Source organism: Oncorhynchus keta, chromosome 15 (genome assembly GCF_023373465.1).
Source record: "Oncorhynchus keta strain PuntledgeMale-10-30-2019 chromosome 15, Oket_V2, whole genome shotgun sequence".
Classification (NCBI taxonomy): domain Eukaryota; kingdom Metazoa; phylum Chordata; class Actinopteri; order Salmoniformes; family Salmonidae; genus Oncorhynchus; species Oncorhynchus keta.
The window spans coordinates 14,283,194-14,300,772 of record NC_068435.1 but is presented as its reverse complement, the minus strand read 5'-3'; the positions used below and the strand labels follow the sequence as shown (position 1 = coordinate 14,300,772).

Sequence of the window (17,579 nt, the reverse complement as noted above, 5' to 3'; positions counted from 1 at the left end):
ATTTCTGCTCTCCGAATTCATGTTCATTATATAAATAGGCCCTTTTAATTTTGTCTGGTTCCCATTCCAAATAAAATGGAATATTCCCAATGTGCTCCTGCTTGGTGAAGTATTCCTCAGGATCCAGCCTGGAATTCTGCTCCACAGGAAAGCAGTGACAACAGGATTTAGTAAAAGGCACAACTACAGGCTTTATTAGCTCGTAAACTGGATCTGTCAAGACATTTGGCCATTCTGGTTTTGGATGATCTATTTGGAAGAGGTTATTACAGTTTCGAAAGGTCATTTGCTCATATGTTGTCCAAATAGGCTACAATATAAATCGTGCAAATAACCGACAATGTTATTCGTTAGCTGGTTTACTTGATGGGGATTAGGAGGATGTGTGTTGTTGACAGAGACAAGATTAAACATTGGAGGCTGAATGGATTTCGGATGGGTGTGTACATCTCCGCTATCTTCGAAATCTCCAGTCGTCTGTGTCAGTGTGTAATGATTTAGCTAGGCGCCCCCACCCACCTAAACCCGCCCATCTATTAATCGAATGCCTCGCAGTCATCGGGGTTCGCCTTGACTAAACGGGGTGACAGTCCCTACAGATTAGGCTACCTACCTGGTTCTGCATGTCGCGTAGGTGCGCCATCCGCTCGGCAGGTTTGACAGGAAAAGGGCAGCCGCAGCCCTTTCTGCCTGAAAGACGGAGTTGTCAAAATTCCTCTATCTTATTTTCCCTCCTCTCGAACCCCTTCCGTTAGCAGGCTAGCTAACCAAATAGCTAAACACCCAAGCTATCGTGCTGTCACTCCGCAGTGTTTTCGGCCTCGAATCCCCCGACGGCGGGCTTTACAGCCCGGCCAAAATGCAAAGCTATGTATCGTGTAACTCCATGTATACGAGTGACATTGAACAGGAACAAAATGTTTCCGTATATTAATATTTAATTCATATCAAAGAACACACAGCCTGTTCTTTATTTGTGGCTTGAAGAGGACAAAATAATGGGTTGAACAGCGCATGCGCACTTGCGTCTTTCAAGGAGTGCAGGGTTGTGGGAGTTGTATTTCAACGCGCAGTCGCGTCAGACACAAAGTACATTTTATCCACAGTTCATCGTATCATTCACAGTTCATCGTATCATACACATACACTGTTGCCATTTATCTCCAATTGTAGCAGGTTGTTACATAAACAACTATATCATGCAACGCAGTAAATATGTAACTCCAAGGGGGTTTTGTTTCAAACTGAATAATTCTGTATATCCCAAAGGGGAATTATTATTAAATGGTTATTACGTAATGTGATTGAATAAATGTCCAAGTCCATCCTATTTATTTAGTCAATTTATTTGTTCCGAGACCTAAGGTACTGTCAAATTTTGGAAAAAGTGTTTCCGCCCGGTCTCGAACCGGGGACCTTTCGCGTGTTAGGCGAACGTGATAACCACTACACTACGGAAACAAGTACAAAATGCATTTACTAAATGAACTTAAATCGACAGTTAACCCAGATTTACAGAATTACTGAATTCCTTACACTGTAGTGTTGGCAGTCAATGGACATGGTATGACAGCAATACATGCTGTTCCAAGTATTCCCACGCATAATAAGATATATGTGATGGTATACAAATGTAAGCAAGGTTTGAAATGATTGTGTTTTAGTCTAATATTATATCTATTTGGGCTTTTTGTGGTCAATTTGCAGTCTACAAATGATTTGAAATTATGTTTTGGTCCCCTAACAATCCGCTCAAGGAAAAAATCGGCCCGCGACTAAATTTAGTTGATGATCCGTGGCCTATAGTATACATAAATAAAACCGTCTTGGACATTTCTTCAAATAACCAGTGGAAATGCCATGGTAATCAGTGGTGTAAAGTACTTTAGTACAATTACCTTAAAGTACTACTTAAGTAGTTTTTTGGGTGTATCTGTACTTTAGTATTTATATTTTTGGCAACTTTTACTTTTACTTCACTACGTTCCTAAAGAAAATGATGTGCTTTTTACTCCATACATTTTACCTGACACCCAAAGTACTCGTTACATTTTGAATGCTTAGCAGGACAGGAAATGGTCCAATTCACGCACTTATCAAGAAAACACACGGTCATCCCTACTGCCTTTGATCTGGCACTCACTTAACACAAATGCATCTTTAGTAAATTATGTTGGCGTGTGTCCCTGGCTATCCATACATTTCTAAAACAAGACAATGGTGCCATCTGCTTTGCTTATTAAAAGAAGGAATTTGAAAGTATTTATACTTCTACTTTTGATACTTAAGTATATTTTAGCAATTACATTTACTTTTGATACATAAGTGTATTTAGAACCAAATACGTTTAGACTTTTACTCAAGTGATATTTTCCTGGGTGACTTTGACTTTTAACTTTCTATTAATAAGGTATCTATAATTATACTCAAGTATAATAGTTGGGTAGTTTTTCCACCATTGAGGGAAAGAGAACAAGCAACCTCCGTTCATTAGATTCCAAGCGCAACGAATCTTTACCTAAGTTTCCGTAGTGTAGTGGTTATCACGTTCGCCTCACACGCGAAAGGTCCCCGGTTCGAAACCGGGCGGAAACACATTTTAACAAAATAGATGGGGACAATAACTGAAAATAGACAACACATCCATAGGGCTACATAGATAGAACCGGCTTGAACATTTCTTTAAATAAAAAACAGCAGCAATGCAGTGATAAGTGCATAGACTACGTCGTCCCCACAGTGACTATATGAAGGTATCCATGCTGGGTTATCGTAAATCGTAAATCTGGACTACAGTATACATGAATGGAACTGTCTTAGATATTTCTTCAAACAACCAGTGGAAATGCAACGGTGATAAGACAAAGCCATTTCTGACATTATTACATTCTGAGCGCGACGAACCCTTCACCCAGTCAAAATGACACCCAAGTGATATTTTCTAAGGTTTCCGTAGTGTAGTGGTTATCACGTTCGCCTCACACGCGAAAGGTCCCCGGTTCGAGACCGGGCGGAAACACATTTTCACAAAATTGACAGAGCCGATAACTGAAAATAGACGAACAAATTGATAGGACTACAATATAGGCTACATAAATAGAACAGGCTTGAACATTTCTTTAAAGAAAAAACAGCAGCAATGCAATGATAATACGGAAGTGTTTCCAATGAAACAGAGGCTAATTTACCAGATTTGTCACAGGCTTCATCAATAAGTGCATAGACTCCGTCGTCCCCACAGTGAATATATGAAGGTATGCATGCATGCTGGGTTGAAGGCAAGAGCTACCGATTACAAGGAACGGGACACGGACATGGACCCATATAAATAAGCCCGCTACGACCTCCAATGAGACATCGAATATGCAAAATGACAATATAGGAGAAAGGTGGAAGCCTATTATACTGGCTCCGACGCTCGTTGTATATGGCAGGGTTTGTAGATGATAACAGACTACAAAGGAAAATCCAGCTGTGAGATGCCCAGTGATGCAGAACTCCCAAAGGCCTAAATGCCTTTGCTGTTGTTCCGTATGACTGCAGTCAATTTGCAGTCTACTAATTGATTCTATACTGAGCAAAAGTATAAACAAACATGTAAAGTGTTGGTCCAATTTTTCATGAGATGAAATAAAAGATCCCATTTTCCAAACACAACAAAAGCTTATTTCTTTTCAGTTTGGTGCACAAATTTGTTAACATCCCTGATAGTGAGAATTTCTCCTTTGCCAAGATAATCCATCCACCTAACAGGTGTGGCATATCAAAAAGCTGATTAAACAGCATGATCATTACACAAGTGCACCTTGTGCTGGAGACAATAAAAGGCCACACTAAAATGTGCAGTTTTGTCACACAACACAATGCCACAGATGTCTCAAGTTTTGAAGGAGCGTGCAATTGACATGTTGATTGCAGGAATGTCCACCAGAGCTGTTGCCAAATAAATGTATGTTAATTTCTCTACCATGAACTGCATTCAACATCATTTTCATAGAGTTTGGCAGTACGTCCAACCGGCCATGCAATCAAGTCAGCACGGGACCTCCACATCCGGATCGTCTGAGACCAGACAGCTTATGAAACTGAAGTATTTATGTTTGTAGTAAAGCCCCTCTTGGGGTGGAATAAAAAATATATATGTATATATTTTGCTCAGAAAACTTAAGGGGGCCAAATAAAATCACCTGTGGACAAATTCTGGCCTACACTATACATAAATAGAACAGTCCTGGACATTTATTTATTAAAAAAACACTGCATCAATGTCAAGGTAATAGACAAAGCCATTTCTGAGACAATTAGGCTCTGAGAGTGACTAATCCACCACCCAAGCAAACTGACACCAAAGTACCACCACAGTTCACATAGTGTAGTTTGCCTTACTTGGGAAAGGTCCCCGGTTTGAGACCGGGCGGAAACACATTTTGACAAAGTAGGCCAATGACTGAAAATAAACAAAGAAATACATACACATACAGTACCAGTCAAAAGTTTGGACACACCTAATAATTCAAGGGTTTTTCTTTATTCTTTACATTGTAGAATAATAGTGAAGAGTATGAAGTAACACATATGGAATCATGTAGTAACCAAATAAAAAATATATTTTATATTCTTCAAGGCTGCCACCCTTTGCCTTGATGACAGCTTTGCACACTCTTGGCATTCTCTCAACTAGCTTCACCTGGAATGCTTTTCCAACAGTCTTGAAGGAGTTCCCACATATGCTGAGAACTTGTTGGCTGCTTTTCCTTCCCTCTGCGGTCCAACTCATCCCAAACCATCTCAATTGGAGGCCAGGTCATCTGATGCAGCACTCTCCTTCTTGGAGAGCCCGTACACATCCTGGAGGTGTGTTGGGTCATTGTCCTGGAGGTGTGTTGGGTCATTGTCCCATTAAGCGCAAACCAGATAGGATGGCGTATCGCTTTAGAATGCTGCGGTAGCCATGCTGGTTAAGTGTGCCTTTGTAACGGATGTGAAATAGCTAGCTAGTTAGCGGTGGTGCACGCTAAATAGTGTTTCAATCGGTGACGTCACTTGCTCTGAGACCTTGAAGTAGTGGTTCCCCTTGTGACTGTTGTTGATGTGTGCAGAGGGTCCCTGGTTTGCGTCCGGGTATGGGCGAGGGGACGGTCTAAAGTTATACTGTTACATTGATGCTGTTGACCCGGATCACTGGTTGCTGCGGAAAAGGAGAAAGTCAAAAGGGGGGTGAGTGTAAAGGGGGGTGAGGGTCCCTGGTTCGCGCCCGGGTATGGGCAAGGGGACGGTTTAAAGTTATACTGTTACACCTTGAATTCTAAATAAATCAGCAACTGTGTCACCAGCAAAGAATCCCCACACCATCACACCTCCTCCTCCATGGTTCATGGTTGGAACCACACATGCAGAGATCATCTGTTCACCTACTCCACATCTCACAATGACATTGCGGTTGGAACCAAAAATCACAAATTTGGACTCATCAGACCAAAGGACAGGCTTCCACCGGTTTAATGTCCATTGCTCGAGTTTCTTGGCCCAAGAAAGTCTCTTCTTATTATTGGTGTACATTAGGAGTGGTTTCTTGGCAGCAATTCGACCATGACAGCCTGATTCACGCATTCTCCTCTGAACAGTTGATGTTGAGATGTGTCTGTTACTTGAACTCTGTTAAGAATTTATTTGGCTTGCAATTTCTGAGGCTGGTAACTCTAATGAACTTATCCTCTGCAACTTAGGTAATCGCTCCTCTTTCACCACAGCTGCAAAACTAACCCTGATTCAGATGACCATCCTACCCATGCTCGATTACGGAGATCAAATCAAATCAAATGTATTTATTTATATAGCCCTTCGTACATCAGCTGATATCTCAAAGTGCTGTACAGAAACCCAGCCTAAAACCCCAAACAGCAAGCAATGCAGGTGTAGAAGCACGGTGGCTAGGAAAAACTCCCTAGAAAGGCCAAAACCTAGGAAGAAACCTAGAGAGGAACCAGGCTATGTGGGGTGGCCAGTCCTCTTCTGGCTGTGCTGGGTGGAGATTATAACAGAACATGGCCAAGATGTTCAAATGTTCATAAATGACCAGCATGGTCGATAAATAATAAGGCAGAACAGTTGAAACTGGAGCAGCAGCACAGTCAGGTGGACTGGGGACAGCAAGGAGTCATCATGTCAGGTAGCCCTGGGGCACGGACCTAGGGCTCAGGTCCTCCGAGAGAGAGAAAGAAAGAGAGAATTAGAGAGAGCATATGTGGTGTGGCCAGTCCTCTTCTGGCTGTGCCGGGTGGAGATTATAACAGAACATGACCAAGATGTTCATAAATGACCAGCATGGTCGAATAATAGTAAGGCAGAACAGTAATGTAACAGAGATGTAATTTATAGATCGGCAGGTAAGGGTACTCTCGAGCGGCTAGATGATCTTTACCATTCGGCCGTCAGATTTGTCACCAATGCTCCTTATAGGACACATCATTGCACTCTATACTCCTCTGTAAACTGGTCATCTCTGTATACCCATCGCAAGACCTACTGGTTGATGATTATTTATAAAACCCTCTTGGCCTCACTCCCCCTATCTGAGATATCTACTGCAGCTTGTTTCAGCTAGTGACTGGATTGAGCTGCAACAAACTGGACAGTTATATCTCAATCTCTTTATTGAAAGACTCAATCATGAACTGACAGATGTGGCTGCTTTGCGTGATGTATTGTTGTCGCTACCTTCTTGCCCGTTGTGCTGTTGTCTGTGCCCAATAATGTTTGTACCATGTTGTGCTGCTGCCATGTCGTTGTCATGTTGTGTTGCTACTATGCTGTGTTGTTATGTGTTGCTGTCATGCTATGTTGTTGTCTTAGGTCTCTCTTTTCTTCGGATGGAAGGTGCACTGGGCATCGCTCCACACTGATCTAGTGTGAACCCGTTAGAACTTAAAATGGCAGGCTCTGGTGTCTTCACCCGTAGGATCAAAATGAAAGAGAAAATCATACTTGCTTGCTCTACTTTTGTAGAACCTTGTCTGCTCTCCTTTTTGTTTTGTCAACTTTTCAGCATGTTCTTTGTGAAGTAGGCTATGGGAGTTTTATACATTTTTCCACCTTGGCTTAGTGTTAGCGCTCTAGCTGACGGACATCTGGAATCTACTGTATCTATTTGGGATTTCCCTGACTCTCCATCAGCTGGTGAAGTGCCCGCCTCCTCTGCCTTTGGTAGCTAACTCAGCCTGCATGCTTTTAAATGTTTACTATTGGATGGGTCCCAGCCATCAATCTGTAAGTCTCTGCTCATTTTTTGCTTTGATCTGTGGTTATGTTTTAGTTGTGTTGTGCTAATTGTGTTAGCTAGCTGGTCTCCAATAGTTGGGCTCTATCTTGTTGACCATAATCATGGTGGTTGGCTAGGCTGGCAAGGCTAATAGCTGGCTGGCTAGCTTGCTGGCTAAGACAACTGCATAAAGCTAAAATTTGTTGATAGCTGGTTCGATGAGGTTATGTATTTCCAAACATTTGGTTTACTTTATTATAGCTGTAAGCTAGCTGTTGATAGCAAAACCGGTAGTGCTAACATAATGTTAGCAGGCTAGTTAGCTAGCACCTTTGCAAGTTATTTTGTAAGGGGGGAGGACGGCTCATAATAATGGCTGGAACGTAGCAAATGGAATGGCATCAAACACATTGAAACCATGTTTGATGTATTTGATACCATTCCACTGATTCCATTTCAGCCATTACCACAAGCCCATTCTCCCCAATTAAGCAGCCACCAACCTCCTTTGATGGCAACTCAGCGCGAATGTGCATGTGTCAATTTAATTCCCGATGACGTTTGTAAATGAAACCTAGGCTATAAAATTATTGTAATTTGTACAAAAAAGTATATTTCTACAAAAAAAAATATCTCTCATAGTTATTTATCAGTATCTCTGGACAGAAAATGTGCCAAGTCAAAAAAGTTATGTGCCAACTTTAGTGTTTACTGGCACCTGCTTCTGCTGGGTGAAATTAGAAATAATTTCCACACTGCGACGTAGGGCTACATGATATTGGCAAATCATCCAGGCTTTACATTTAACCAAATGTTTCAATTGCGATTTAGATCATAACCCTTGGGTAAGCTGTTGGAAACATGGACAAATAATGATTATTTTAAATCCGTAGTTATATTAATAGTGGGAACTTTGAATACAGTGTTTGACATGACAACGAATGAAAACGCCAGAGAGGAAATATTGTGACAGGGTAGGAACCAAAGTGTCAATCAGTGTTTCTTTTTGGGAAGAATTATGTGAGGTGTTATGTCTTGTTGGAGGCGGATCTTGGTCAGTTTAACTAGGAAAATGCCACGCTTGTCAAGCTACACTATAAAAGTTTGTGGACACCCCTTCACATTAGTGGATTTGGTTAGTTCAGCCACACCTGTTGCAGACAGGTGTATAAAATTGAGCACACGTCCATGCAATCGCCGAATACAAACATTAGGAGAAGAATGGCCTTTACTGAAGAGCTCAGTGACTTTCAACGTGGCACCGTCATAGAACGGTAGAATTCCAACAAGTCAGTTCGTAAAATTTCTGCCCTGCTAGAGCTGCCGCTGTCAACTGTAAGTGCTGTTATTGTGAAGTGGACACTTCTAGACACAACAATGGCTCAGCCGGGAAGTGGTAGGTCACACAGAACAGGACTACCGAGCGCTGAAGCGCGTAACGCATGAAAAACATCTGTCCTCGGATGCAACACTACGCATCTAAGCATAGTCACTTTAATAACTCTACCTACATGTACATATTACCTCACCTAACCGGTGCCCCCGTTTATTGACTCTGTACCTGTACCCCCCTGTATATAGTCTCGCTATTGTTATTTTACTGCTGCTCTTTAATTACTTGTTACTTTTATTTCTTATTCTTATCCATATTTTTTTTAAACTGCATTGTTATTTAGGTGCTCATAAGTAAGATTTTCACTGTAAGATCTACACATGTTGTATTCAGTGTGGTGTGGTGTGGAGCTCGCTGCCATTGGACTCAGCGGAAATTACTTGTCTGGAGTGATGAATCACAGTTCACTATCTGGCAGTCCGAAGGACTAATCTGTGTTTGGCGGATGTCAGGAGAACGCTAACTACCCGAATACATAATGCCAACTCTAAAATATGGTGGAGGAGGAATAATGGTCGGCGGCTGTTTTTCATGGTTCAGGCTAGGCCCCTTAGTTTCAGTAAAGGGAAACCTTAACGCTACAGAATAGAATGGCATTTGAGATGATTCTGTCCTTCTAACTTTGGGAGAAAAGTTTGGGGAAGGCCCATTCCTGTTTCAGCATGACTATGCCACCCGTGCACAAAGCGAGGTCCATACAGAAATGGTTTGTCGAGATCGGTGTGGAAGAACTTAACTGGCCTGCACAGAACCCTGACCTCAAATCCTACGGACACCTTTGGGATGAATTGGAACGCCGACTGTGAGCCAGGCCTAATCGCCAAACATCAGTGCCTGACCTCACTAATGCTCTTGTGGCTGCGCCAATGTTCCAACATCTAGTGGAAAGGAGCTGATCATCTATTTACATTGATAGAAGTGATTTGGACTAATGTTTGATTTGTTTTAAGTACTGTCCATACTTTTAAATTACTGTATGTGACTGGCCCCTGTGTGTTAGGCAAACACAATAACTTCTACAATACAGAAACTGAAAGAGAGGAGGGGTAGAAGTAGTTATCCCAAATGAAATCCCTACCCTGATATAAATCAATCGCTGCATCGACATCTGGTTTATTAGTGTAGCCTACATTTGGGGTTTAGAGAGCAGGTCATTTGCTCATAAAGAGGTGGATTTTATTTCTAAGCATTCTAACCCCTGTATGTGTATTAGGATTTATTACGGATCCCCATTAGTTCCTGCCAAGGTAGGACCTACTCTTCCTGGGGTCCAGAAAAATGAAGGCATTTATAAACAATTACAAGCATTAATTTACACTACTCTACTATCACATATCTACAACACAAATTCCAAGTGATTTGAAGGTGCTCCACTCTTGCCGTCTCTGTCGTTTTGGTCAATTTAAATATAGAGATAATAAGGCTTAACAATGGGAACGGTGCCACGGGTGCTCAATATCCTTAAATGTTGTATAGCTACTAGGCTTATGATAATAATTGTATTGAGTTTCAGCCAGGTTTAGCCTATTTATTGTATGTAGCCTAGTTTTCCCCTTAATTTAAATAAAAATGTGAATGAAATTCCTTGAGATAAGCAAGAAATATGATACAATGAATGTTCAAATGAATATTCATGCCTATTAGGTTAAAGAAGACAACAACACATTTAGGATGTAAAGTTTATGAACCGGGCCAACGATCGTTGAGCACTGGGCCGGGTGAAGAGGGTGGGGCATGAAAAGACGCACTCTTTGACTGCGCTTCGCGTCATCTCAACCCAAATAATTTGCTATAGAAGGAAACCGAAGAGTGGACCTACCGTTTTCTATGAATTTGGTCTGCACACGAAGTACTGTCTAGTAGCTACATTTGTTAATATGGCTTGTTTTCTGTGTTTATTGTAAAAGGTCGCGCGCGCAAGAAAAGGAATTTCATCAACGATTTTTGCGTTGAGATTGCGTTGTTTGTTAAAATTGTGACCGTATGCAGACAGGATTTGTAATTTGAGCACTGTATTCGAGAGTACTTTCCCGAAGGGATATACATGTTTTACTTTGGCACCCAAGGAATGATTTGAATCCAATCAAAATGGCATCGGTAAGATCACTGTGATGCGTGTCTTTCAGCAGGTGTCGGGTGGAATTTGCTATATCAATTTAGGACGATACTCTTAATACCTATAGGTTACTAGGTTTGATCGAGGATTAATAATGAGTAATTAATACGAAAATAGTATTTTACTAGTTTCTCAGCCTATATAAATTGGTCCATATCTAGTAAAATGAACGAGGGGAAATTCACTAGGCTATTCTAGCTTGACATATCTTTCGTACATATATATGGATATTAAATAATTGTAGACCTATGATAATTGTCGGTCTTGGCTATCTATGCCTCTATGGCAAATTTGTGAATCATACAACCTACTTGGAGTTACATAACAAAGTGTTTTATTACATTTAAGATTGAATGCATTTTGACCATTCTTATTTGTATTTAATCCAAAATGTATATTTAGTTAACATGTAAAATGTTTGCGATAGGCCTAACTTTTTAAAATGTATTTTTAACAGATTTAAAGATTATCTTCATTTTGGGAGCTGCTGCTGAGCAGAACCACTCAGGCACTGATACACTGAAGTGGTCAGGTTTTTCCTAATCAGAATCCTGCTTGGGAGATGGAGGTGATTCGTCGCTCTTCTGTGTTTGCAGTGGGGGTGATGGAGGCCTTTGATCATTCCCCGTCAGACAAAGAACTGGTGTCCAAGTCCAAGGCACTGTGTAGGGACTACATACACTCTAGGCTCAACCTCTATGGGCTAGGCTCGTCCAAAACTCAGGTGGACTCAACGCTTTGTGATGTGGCTGCTGTGCTTCTCTGTCTCGGTAAGAACCTGCTGCACACCGTTACATGTGAAACTTCACATAAAAAATGGCCTAATTTCTCTTGAGAATCCCTATGTTCCACTGAATAGATATGGTACACACTGTACTGGATTTGTCCACCACGTGTATATCAGTGGCTTGCCTTGAGATTAAGGACTGACACAGACTGACATGCATGACCCAGAATGCTATTAAAACCGTCTGGCAGTCCGAGGTGAGGGCAATCAAGCTACTGAATGGTTCAGTTTGGTATGCTAATTGAGACAGGTGAGATGACACTTACATACCCCACAGGCCCCTCTTGTTCATCATCTATATTTACTAAATGGGTTGCGCAGGACCTGTCTGGACACACTGGTGGGCTATGGCTGATTTGTTCAGCTTGGGTTGGTTTGTGGCCAAGACAATAGATTTGTTTACTTTGTTGATCACAATACATCTCTAAAAGCTTGGTCACAGAGCCAAAAAGTTTGGGGAAAAACTGATTTTGGATAACCAGACTGGTCATAGAAACTAACGCCCCTGTGGTTCAATGACTGCCCCTTTATTAGACAGTGAAACAATCTGCAGTTGCTGCATCCATTTTGGATGTATAAATTAATGATATGTATCCATTGATTCTTGAAGAATATAACTTTTAAATAAAGGCCTCATGAGCTTTATAAGTGTTTTTTTTTTCTCCAATGTTTGTAAACAAAGTAGATGTTAAAACACTATATTGCCTCAACATGATTTAAACTATAGGTTTGATATCATGGCTGGTCAGTCCTTGCATCCATAGCTCTGTCTAAGAATTTGAGCGATGACATTTCTCCAGCCCTATCCCTCAGCTTTTTACCGAAACAGGCGGGGAGGCACTTTATTGTTTCAATTACGGATTGCCACTTTGTCATTAATTGGGTTGATAGACCAGTCATGCTTTCTCAGTGCTATCCTGTTCCTAAATGTTCAGCCTTGTGGTCGCCCCTGGTTTTCCTAGGTGATGAGCTGGAGTGCATGCGGCCCAGTGTCTACCGGAACGTGGCAAGACAGCTCAACATCTCAGTAGCCATGGAGACCATGGTTTCTGATGCCTTCGTTTCCGTGGCAACAGAGATATTCGCAGCAGGTGAACAACTTCAAAGGGTTGGGGGTTGATGTTGCACAAGCTGACCAGTCAGGGCTGATTTTTGGCAACACACAAGAACATCAGGTGTCTGGAACAACTGTCCTATTCCATCACTGGTACATGTAGTCTCTGCTGTGTAAAAGCATCACACAGTAGCCTACATCTTTATTTTCTTTACATCATGTTTTTCTGTCTATTGGACAGAGGCAAGTTGAAATTTTGACAAAAACATGCATTTATCTTTTATCTAACAGCTCATATTCCGTCACTAGTACACACAGTTTCTGCTATGGATCATGTCACTAAAGAGCGAAAAGGTCATTCAATGCCATACATGAATTAATGCTACAGTACAGCATGGGTCCCCTGGACTGCATTAATAATATGTCGCTCAAACTTGGCTCTGTGTCTGGAAAGATAAAAATAGCCTACATTTGAAAGCATTTTTCGGGCAGGCATTTAGGCAGAACTGTGACTGTTTTGACGTCACCAGAGGCATTTTGGAACACCGTGGGATTCCTCCAGACAGAAAAACAAACCTTTGACCAAGACAACGTTGGTCTTTTGGGATGTGGTGTTAAACGGCAGCATATTTATTAGACTAAAAAAAGATGAGCAAGATTCCTTACATGTAATGATTGCAAAAGAGATGAATGAGTAATGATTTAATTGTCAATCAAATGCTGCACTCAGAATAATGGATTGTAATGGATCAAAATCCTAACTCTGATCATGAACTGTAATTTAAAAAACTATTGAAATTAAGTGTTTCAACTTCCAACCATAGACCATTATGACATCATTGGATTACATTCGATAAGGAAGTGCTTTGGCTAGACGTTCCGTGTAACCTCGCCTCTCGTCTTTTACTCATTGCCAAGTGCACAAACTAATCTTGCTTCCTCAATGTCCCCGATTTCTCTCCCTTCCCTTCTACCCCTTCTTCCTCCATCTTCTCCTTATCCCCAGACAATCTATTCTTGGCTGGGTCATCTCACGTCAGGGTCAGATCTCTGTAGGGAGTTAGACGACGTGAGTAACTCCCTGTCCCAGAGGGAGTTAGCTTGTTTAAGCCTTCCCTGAGGTCCATAGATCCCTAGAACCAGGTCGTAGGTCAGTCAGTGAAGGCAAACAAAAAAGGCTTAAAGGAGGCTAATGCCATTAGCCTTCTTGTTGCATCACAGTCATATGACTAACTCCTGTTAGTTTGCTTCCTGTGAGCAACAGGTGTGCATTTCTTTGTTTATGAATGTAAATAATGATTATGAAAAATAACGTTAGGTACCCAAGCGGTTAAGAGCATTGGGCCAGTAACCGAAAAGTTGCTGGTTCGAATCCCTGAGCTGATTAAGTGAAAAATGTGTCTGGCTTTGAGCAAGGCACTTAACCCTAATCACTCCTGTAAGTCTCTCTGGATAAGAGCGTCTCCTAAATGACTATAATGCAAAGAAAGAAGCAGTACTGCAGTGTGACTTCATCTATAAATATGGGCCAATGGCTCTTCTCTAAACACTGATGAAGGATGCCACCGAAACGCGTTTGTTCTGACCTCTGATGCAAAAAATATATACATCAAAGCAGACTATTTCAGTGAGTGCAGGTTTTTCCATTCTTCAAGCATCAGTCATGACAAGGCTGACAGCCAAACGGCTTTACTAGGAAACTAATGACCATTTCTTTGATGTAGAGCTCTGATGCGACCGCAACCGTCTTGCTCTTTCTCTCTGGATAATGGACATACTGTACAGTTGACTTCTGAAGTATGCAGTGTCTTGGGACTATCTCTGCACTAGACTGCAGCATGTAGAAGTAGAGAAATGTAAAATAATGTACAATGTGGTCTGAAATTGACACCCATAATAAAAATTTGCTAACATTTTCAATACTTCAAACCACAGGTTTTCAAGTCCGGAGAGTGTAGACTGAGATGTCAAAGCAAAATGTTGATTTTTGTTGCCAATTAACCATGTCTTTGTAGGTTTTGACACGTTCCTGGGGTTATTGTCTGGAAGAGTTTCAGCCGCCCGGTAGAGGCAACCAGGTTTTTGGCTAAAATGTCTTGGTACTGGGTAAAGCTCATGACGCCTTTGACCTTAACAAGGGCCCCAGGACCAGTGGATGCAAAATAGCCCCATACCATCAAAGATCCACCACCCTATTTTACAGTAGGTATGGGGTTATTTTCTGCTCATGTATTCTTATTGCGACGCCAAACCCACCCCTGCTGTGCACGGCCAAAGAGTATTTTCTTGACATCCAACAAATATGAATAGCCTGTTTGCTAAATGGCATTGGCACATGGATTTGAACTGGAGCTTTTGGTCACGGCAGAAAAATAGAGCTCTTATGGTCATCGGCATTGTGAACTTTACCCAGTACCAGGAGGCTGAAACTTGGCTTTACACATCAAAATATGCAAATAAATGGTTTATTGGCCACAAAAATCAACATTTTGCAATGGTCATCTCAGTCTCCGGACTTGAAATCCATTGAAAACCTGCGGTTTGAATGGAAGAAGGCCCACCATAAGCTCAGATGAAGGACATCAAGGATCTGGAAGGATGGTCTAAGATCCATCCCAGTGTTCTACAACTCATAAAACATTTTAGAAAAAGGCTCAGTGCAGTTAAGGCATTGAAAACGAGTGTCAATGTTTACCCCTACTTTTTGTTGTTGATTGTATAACAATTCATCTTTCTCTGAGCAACTGTATTACTATAAAATATTAATACCCTATTTTTTGAGCCTCTAATATAGCTCAGCATTTGACTTATTTAATTTGGTCATTTTTGCTCATCTTTATCAATAGTGTCAATTTCGGACCCCAGTGTATTTGAATTGGGACCGGTGAACTGCAATGCACACTTATCAGCATTCTAACTGCCTCAACTGTTTTGATATGAGCTATGTTCTTTTCATTAATGTTGCAGTATTGCAATAAATGGTATGAAGCATCGTGATCAACTAACCACAATCAGCCAACTGATCCGTGATTCTCGCTCATAGGTATCACATGGGGGAAGGTGGTATCTATGTATGCCGTGGCTGGGGCTCTGGCGGTGGACTGCGTGCGACAGAACCAGCCAGCTACGGTCCAAACCATAGTAGACAGCCTGGGCCAGTTTGTCCGCAAGAACCTGGCCCCTTGGCTGAAGAAACGCGGAGGATGGGTGAGTGGCTGGACTGTTGTTGACAAAGGGACAGTTTTGTTTCGTAACAACCACATCGTTGTGGTTCTTCGAACACACCGACAGCGTCATTGCTCAAAATAGTATGCAGCTTCATCTGGATATGTAAAGTTTAACATTCACCTTCGCCGTCTACGCATACATTTGTTCGACAAATCCTATGTATGCGCTGCCTCTGCAACGCAATCTCAGCGTTTCATTGGAAATGAAAAGGTAATTTTGGTGTACCAAAATGCAATGACGCTGTCGGTGTATTCGAAGCAGGATGCTTCTTCCCCTCAATGTAGTTTTTTTGAAGGATGCAGAGTTTAGCCTATGCTGCCCTCTAGCGGTTCAGTGGAAATGTACGGGCAACATTACCAGAGATTTTGGCTTCTCAATTGTCTTTTCTTGATTCCTTACATCGCCCTCCTTCAAATATCTTAGATCTACGGTTATTTTCCTGACCTTCAATGCATGTTGAGAAGGATGGAGGATGCAAAAAATGTCCTGACAGTTTCTCTTAGGTCACGTTGGAAATGCCTGTCTTTTTCCAGACGGACATTAAGAGGTGCGTGGTGAAATTAGATGCCGTTCCTCAGACCCATTGGCTGTCTCCCATTGCCCAATCCTGCAAGCACTTTCTATCAACACTGTACATCTACATTATGAAGGAGCCATGAGACTTGGAAGAATTCATGTTGAAAGAACACGTGCTTGAAGTCCTGACATTTTCTGGAAGATTGATTGGCTGTCTAAACAGTGACTTTCCTTCTTGCCAAGTACATGTCACAGTATCACATTTGTACAATCAAACGATGACTGCTCTTCTTCCAAAGAGTAGTGAGTCAATTTAATGTGGGTAGTTCCACCAATTAGGTGCCCTTTTTAGTGCAACCTAATTTTAACTGTCATTAGATCAACTTAAGAAAATTCCACCCAAAGTCTTGGTATTTGTTTCATTAGACCATTGAGTCCCAAAATGTTTTGCATGTCAACAATAAAGTTTGATGTATAACTTTCCAAATACAGAAGTGTAGCCCGTATGATGCATCAGACTAGAAGTCAAAATGCTGAATTTGTCATTTTCCATGTGGTCTATATTAAAGGGCACTTAATTTAACAGGCTTCAAATTTAATTTGTGCACAATTACTTAATATCATAAAAGGGACGCAAAGGGACTTACTTTGGAACGACCCAATTGCTTAAGATCAACTTTTGCTCAATGTACTTGTATAGAACCATGTATCTTTCAGTATCGTAATGCATTTTCCACTACTGTGTTGGAGTGAGTACTGTGGTAGGTGCTCATACCGCTGAAGTGAGATCCAGTCTGATACCTACAGCATATCATCTCTGGGACTTTACACTGAATAAATCCAATGATTGTTTTCCTGCACCACTGTAGAGGACATGAATTGTATGATGAGCTATTACTGTTGTGGGATGCAACAGTCTAGCCAGGCTTTGCACACTTTACACTGCTGCATTTGCTAGGAACAGAAAGGGGAGGGGGTTAACATTACATTTGTCCAATAAACTTGTTGCAATGTTTTGCTACGGTGTGCCCTAATGAATACTCTCCCCTTGATTACAGGACAGAATGATGCCCATGGGGGATATTTTAGAATGTTGGATATTTTTAAATCTTAATGTATTTTATTCAGATACTGTAGTGATTGAATCTTAAAGTATCTTTCCTGTGGTCCAGTTTACTTATTGTGCTGTATGTACTTTCATATGCAAAATAAAACTTTTTAACACAA

General features: G+C 41.3%; 2 protein-coding genes and 3 non-coding genes across 9 annotated transcripts in view; 3 read left to right on the top strand and 2 right to left on the bottom strand.

Annotated features, from left to right (window-relative positions):
* The window catches only part of stk25b (serine/threonine kinase 25b), a 12,853-nt gene extending 11,847 nt beyond the window's left edge, over nt 1-1,006 (bottom strand). Inside the window, exon 1 of the mRNA XM_035787668.2 lies at nt 614-1,006. Within this exon, the coding sequence (XP_035643561.1) occupies nt 614-643 (30 nt within the window). The 5' untranslated portion in view covers nt 644-1,006. The remainder of the gene's footprint in view (nt 1-613) is intronic.
* LOC118394467 (bcl-2-related ovarian killer protein homolog A-like) overlaps nt 1-17,579 on the top strand; it is a 26,619-nt gene extending 9,040 nt beyond the window's left edge. Inside the window, exons 1-5 of one of the 5 annotated variants that reach the window (XM_035787674.2) lie at nt 10,368-10,748; nt 11,364-11,537; nt 12,517-12,645; nt 15,652-15,815; nt 16,340-17,579. In XM_035787674.2, the coding sequence (XP_035643567.1) occupies nt 11,372-11,537; nt 12,517-12,645; nt 15,652-15,815; nt 16,340-16,495 (615 nt within the window). In that variant the 5' untranslated portion in view covers nt 10,368-10,748; nt 11,364-11,371 and the 3' untranslated portion in view covers nt 16,496-17,579. Of the gene's footprint in view, nt 1-10,363; nt 10,749-11,224; nt 11,538-12,516; nt 12,646-15,651; nt 15,816-16,339 lie in introns of those variants that run through there. The other 4 variants (XM_035787669.2, XM_035787672.2, XM_035787675.2 and 1 more) reach the window with 4 other exon arrangements.
* Nucleotides 1,389-1,461, bottom strand: trnav-aac (transfer RNA valine (anticodon AAC)). The gene has a single exon. It is a non-coding gene; the product is annotated as a tRNA-Val (tRNA).
* trnav-cac (transfer RNA valine (anticodon CAC)) lies at nt 2,523-2,595 on the top strand. The gene has a single exon. It is a non-coding gene; the product is annotated as a tRNA-Val (tRNA).
* Nucleotides 2,947-3,019, top strand: trnav-cac (transfer RNA valine (anticodon CAC)). The gene has a single exon. It is a non-coding gene; the product is annotated as a tRNA-Val (tRNA).